Source organism: Notothenia coriiceps, unplaced genomic scaffold (assembly GCF_000735185.1).
Source record: "Notothenia coriiceps isolate Sejong01 unplaced genomic scaffold, NC01 NC01_scaffold00037246, whole genome shotgun sequence".
Classification (NCBI taxonomy): Eukaryota; Metazoa; Chordata; class Actinopteri; order Perciformes; family Nototheniidae; genus Notothenia; species Notothenia coriiceps.
This window is the reverse complement of record NW_011369947.1, coordinates 3,021,807-3,026,351: the sequence shown is the minus strand read 5'-3', so window position 1 is coordinate 3,026,351 and position 4,545 is coordinate 3,021,807. Positions and strand designations below refer to the sequence as shown.

Genomic DNA, 4,545 nt, shown 5'->3' with positions numbered 1-4,545 from the left:
TGGACTAAAAGTCAGAATATCTCCTGCAGTTTTGACATTTTTTATTTTCTTTATTTTTGTTTTTGGTTACTTTTAACTGCAAACAAAACTATTTCCCTCAAAGAGAAACCAAACATGCCCTGTTGTCGTGAGAGAGAAAGTGCAGAAGGAAACNTTCCTCCATCTTGTGACTGTGTAACTCCCTCTCTTGGATATCAGCATGTGAAGGACACTGTTCAGGAACTAGTTGATGCTCTGTATGTGATGACTACTTCCATTCTGGAGAGGATCACAGATACATGGATCCTGAGGTTCAAGCTCAAGCCGGGACGAGTGATTATTACACATTTATTTAGATTACTAACATTTTTAAGTATTCAGAAAAAGTCTGAATTTTTGAGATTTTTTGAAAAAGTCCGATTGATATGACAGCTATGTGATTAACATGATGATTCAGCCTCTATGGCACATGTGTCAAACTCAAGGCCCGGGGGCCAAATCAGGCCCGTGGGTGATTTCATTTGGGCCCGCAGGATCATTTCTAATGACTATTAGATCTGGCCCTCCGGTATATTGCACGCACACCTTCTCTCCATCCTGAGGGTCTCCTCAGCTCAGAGCCTGAGCCCAAACATTGATGACCTTGCACCCAAGATGAGATGCCAAGTATCTGAACTAGCATCACAGAGCAGCACACTGAGTTTNAAAGTGCAGAAGGAAACATCCATTAAACTCAGTGTGCTGCTCTGTGATGCTAGTTCAGATACTTGGCATCTCATCTTGGGTGCAAGGTCATCAATGTTTGGGCTCAGGCTCTGAGCTGAGGAGACCCTCAGGATGGAGTGAAGGTGTGCGTGCAATATACCGGAGGGCCAGATCTAATAGGAATTAGAAATTATCCTGAGGGCCGAAATGAAATCCACCAAGGGCCTGATTTGGCCCCCGGGCCTTGAGTCGTTTTGTTGAAGCTGTTGTTGGCCTGTGGGAAAATGTAATCATAAGAAATGACTCTGGAGAAGCTGCAGATAGAGCCATAAGAAATGAATCAACTGATTATTTAATGTTGTTTTTATAGGCAATCATTTAAGCTTTGTTAGTTCCAGGTTTAATATGTGCAATAAGTTCATTTCAATAAGTTCTGCAATAAACATTGAACCAGTCCGGCCCTCCACTAGCACCCATTTTTTTATTTTGGCCCACTGTGTATTTGAGTTTGACCCCCCTGCCTTAAACACTCAAGACATAACCAAAGATATACCGAAATAGAAACACTGCTGATGGAAGAAACTATTATATTGTTGTACAACAGTATAAGAGACAGAATACTTGCGTCAAGTCCTCCAGGAGTACATGTGTCTGTCTAAAGATATATACCTTTGGACCTTTTACAATCACATGTTAGAAGACCCTATGCTCAATAACACGCTGCAAACAGACATGTGCACATTCATGGTCTCTCTAGATAAACTAAAGGATGAAACTCATGAACATGGCTTCCAACATATGATCAATATAGTTTATTTCAACATGTGTCAAATGTCAAGAGTTGCCATGAAGAGGAGGAAGTGGAGAGGATTGTTGCTTACTGGTTGGTTAACTGGTCTGTGATCCCTCTCTGTGGGTCAGACTGGTTCAGATGGATAGAGGCTTCAGATGGCTGGAGCTATTGGCTGTGGGGGGGTTAAATCCTGCAGGGTTAAAAGTCATCTGACTGAGCCGGTCAGGCCTCTGCTCTGGATCAGTTCAGAGCAGAGAAACCGGGCCAGGCTACTTCCTGGAGCAGCAGCAAAGATGCAGATACTAAGAGTCTCATTTATCCATGTTTAGATCAAATATGACTATTTATTGTTTCAGATAGAATTCAATATTTTTTAATGACCATCACAATCTTTTTAATCCGACACCAGATAACCCGTTTTTGTTGAGTTTTGGTTCCATTTTGGGATTTAAAGTAAGATTTGATTTGATTTTGGATTGACTTTACCTATTTGATTGCATACTGTCTTGTAAATGATTGAACAAATGGGACAAATAACGAATTTATTTATTTGTTTGTTTGTTTATCTTTTGGTATTATTTCCCAACTTTTAACATATCATATTTTTTTACATATTAGTTTGTATATTTTCCTATTATTTTAGGGAGAATTAGCGTTTATCTCATCTATCGATCAGAATGAAACTCAATATAAAAAATGTATACGTGTGTGTGTGTGCGTGCGTGCTTGCGAGCGTGTGCGCTTCCCTGTTTTTTTTATTACCGTCTGATGTTGACTCGCACACCACGTGACCACATGTTGATTAGAGACACCTGCGCTCAGACCGGAAGTTTGTGTAACGTGAACATGAAGCACGTCGTTTCACACCGTCTCCCTTTTTAAATGTTTACACACTTTAACGCACGGCTGAAGTGCCCTTAAGCCCAAATGCTCTATGTCGAAGCAGGCAGGTCGTAAAACGTAAATTAAATATATCTGTGCCTTTTTGTATCCCTCACCGCTGCTGTGGACACATCTCGATGTTATTCACTTTATTTATCCTCAGAAATCGACTCACTTCGATCCCGTTAAACTAACTTCCGTTACCGCACAAACCCCCGTGTTTATCTGCAAGAAATCCCTGGAGAAGTGATCTGAAGCTTCCGATATTTAACATTTGTAGGTTTGGCTTTCAGTGATTTTAACACAGGGGTTGGTTTGTTGATCCTTTGTTTCTCCTGCATCGATATAAAGAACTTTGATTTTAACATCTCAGTCAGTTAAATATATTTAATATAACAACTTGAATCAACCCTAAGGCTCTGTTGCATTATGGATATTTATTTATAGGAAGCTTGCATTAAAACAAGGTTTGGTTTCATTAGATATGTATTTAAAGGTCATTTAATTTCCCTTAGTTTAGATTACTGGGACAACGAAATGCATTTAGCATTTATTCAGGAGTGAAGAGAAGCAACACAGAACAAATATGAAACACTGTAGACCACTATTGACATCTTTATCAATAATATGAATAAATATGATTGAAGATATAATCAGTTTGGACAGCTTTAAAAAATAAAACGAGTACATAAATAGGTAATTGTGTTAAAAAAAACACTTAAATAAATGACATGGATTCTTTACCACAAGATGTACACAAATCCAATTAGTCTGATAAATGTTATATTGACTTATAACCTGTTTTGAATCCTGCCCACATTTTTAATTTTTTAGATATTAGATGAAAAATATCAAGGCCTCTATGCAGCCCTGAGTTCTGCCTGCAGGTTACAAAAAGGCCCAAGTAGCCTGACAGTCAAAAACCGGGGGAATTCTACTTAACTTAACATATCATGGTTATTTCTGTATGGTATTGCAGTTTGTAATATAACGGGCATGGTTATACAGTATCAGGTTCAATAATGGAGCAGTTAATTTACTCGGCCTAATCCAGTTACTATCGAGGAACACTGTCCTTCACTTGCATCGATCCTCCTCTGAAAATATCCCACAACAAATACACTGGTTCCTCCTTTTAGGTTTTATTAAATACTACAGTTACCAGCTGTTTTAGAGAATCCCAGAGACCTTTAAAATATAAAACTATACACTATAATAACTGAAACGTTGACTTTAAATACATGCATTATGTCAACAGATTCCACATACAAATATTTGTATTGAAGACACACAGAGAAGACATTTGGTACATTGATAGGGACCACAGTTCAGAGCTACTACCATTTAGCCTCTGCTATTCTGCATCAATTCACAAGCTAGATGAATATAGTATATGATATAGCTAAGCTGGAGTGATGTACCGACTAAACAAATCATAATACTAAAACAATACAAAGACTAAATACATAATAAAGAGGAAGGGGGGGAGGGTGTCCATCAATCAGTAGACAAACATGAGAGAGAATTGAAGGTTAAGAAGGGTTGCCACTTAGTGTAAGGCAGGGGGGTCAAACTCAAATACACAGTGGGCCAACATTAAAAAATGGGTTCTAGTGGAGGGCCGGACTGGTTCAATGTTTATTGCAGAACTTATTGAAATGAACTTATTGCACATATTAAACCTGGAACTAACAAAGCTTCAATGATTGCCTATAAAAACAACATTAAACATTAAATAATCAGTTGATTCATTTCTTATGGCTCTATCTGCAGCTTTTCCAGAGTCATTTCTTATGATTACATTTTCCCACAGGCCAACAACAGCTTCAAAAAAACTATTTCCCTCAAAGAGAAACCAAACATGCCCTGTTGTCCTGAGAGAGAAAGTGCAGAAGGAAACATCCATTAAACTCAGTGTGCTGCTCTGTGATGCTAGTTCAGATACTTGGCATCTCATCTTGGGTGCAAGGTCATCAATGTTTGGGCTCAGGCTCTGAGCTGAGGAGACCCTCAGGATGGAGTGAAGGTGTGCGTGCAATATACCGGCGGGCCAGATCTAATAGTAATTAGAAATTATCCTGCGGGCCGAAATTAAATCCACCAAGGGCCTGATTTGGCCCCCAGGCCTTGAGTTTGACACGTGTGCTCTACAGGTGTCAAACTTAAAAATGAAGCACAATAAGATC

The 4,545-nt window shown here is 39.0% G+C and overlaps 1 protein-coding gene across 1 annotated transcript in view; it reads right to left on the bottom strand.

The window, feature by feature from the left end:
* LOC104966294 (xanthine dehydrogenase/oxidase-like) overlaps positions 1–4,545 on the bottom strand; it is a 12,349-nt gene that overhangs the window by 2,642 nt on the left and 5,162 nt on the right. The window contains exon 4 of the mRNA XM_010795480.1: positions 1,692–1,753. Within this exon, the coding sequence (XP_010793782.1) occupies positions 1,692–1,753 (62 nt within the window). The remainder of the gene's footprint in view (positions 1–1,691; positions 1,754–4,545) is intronic.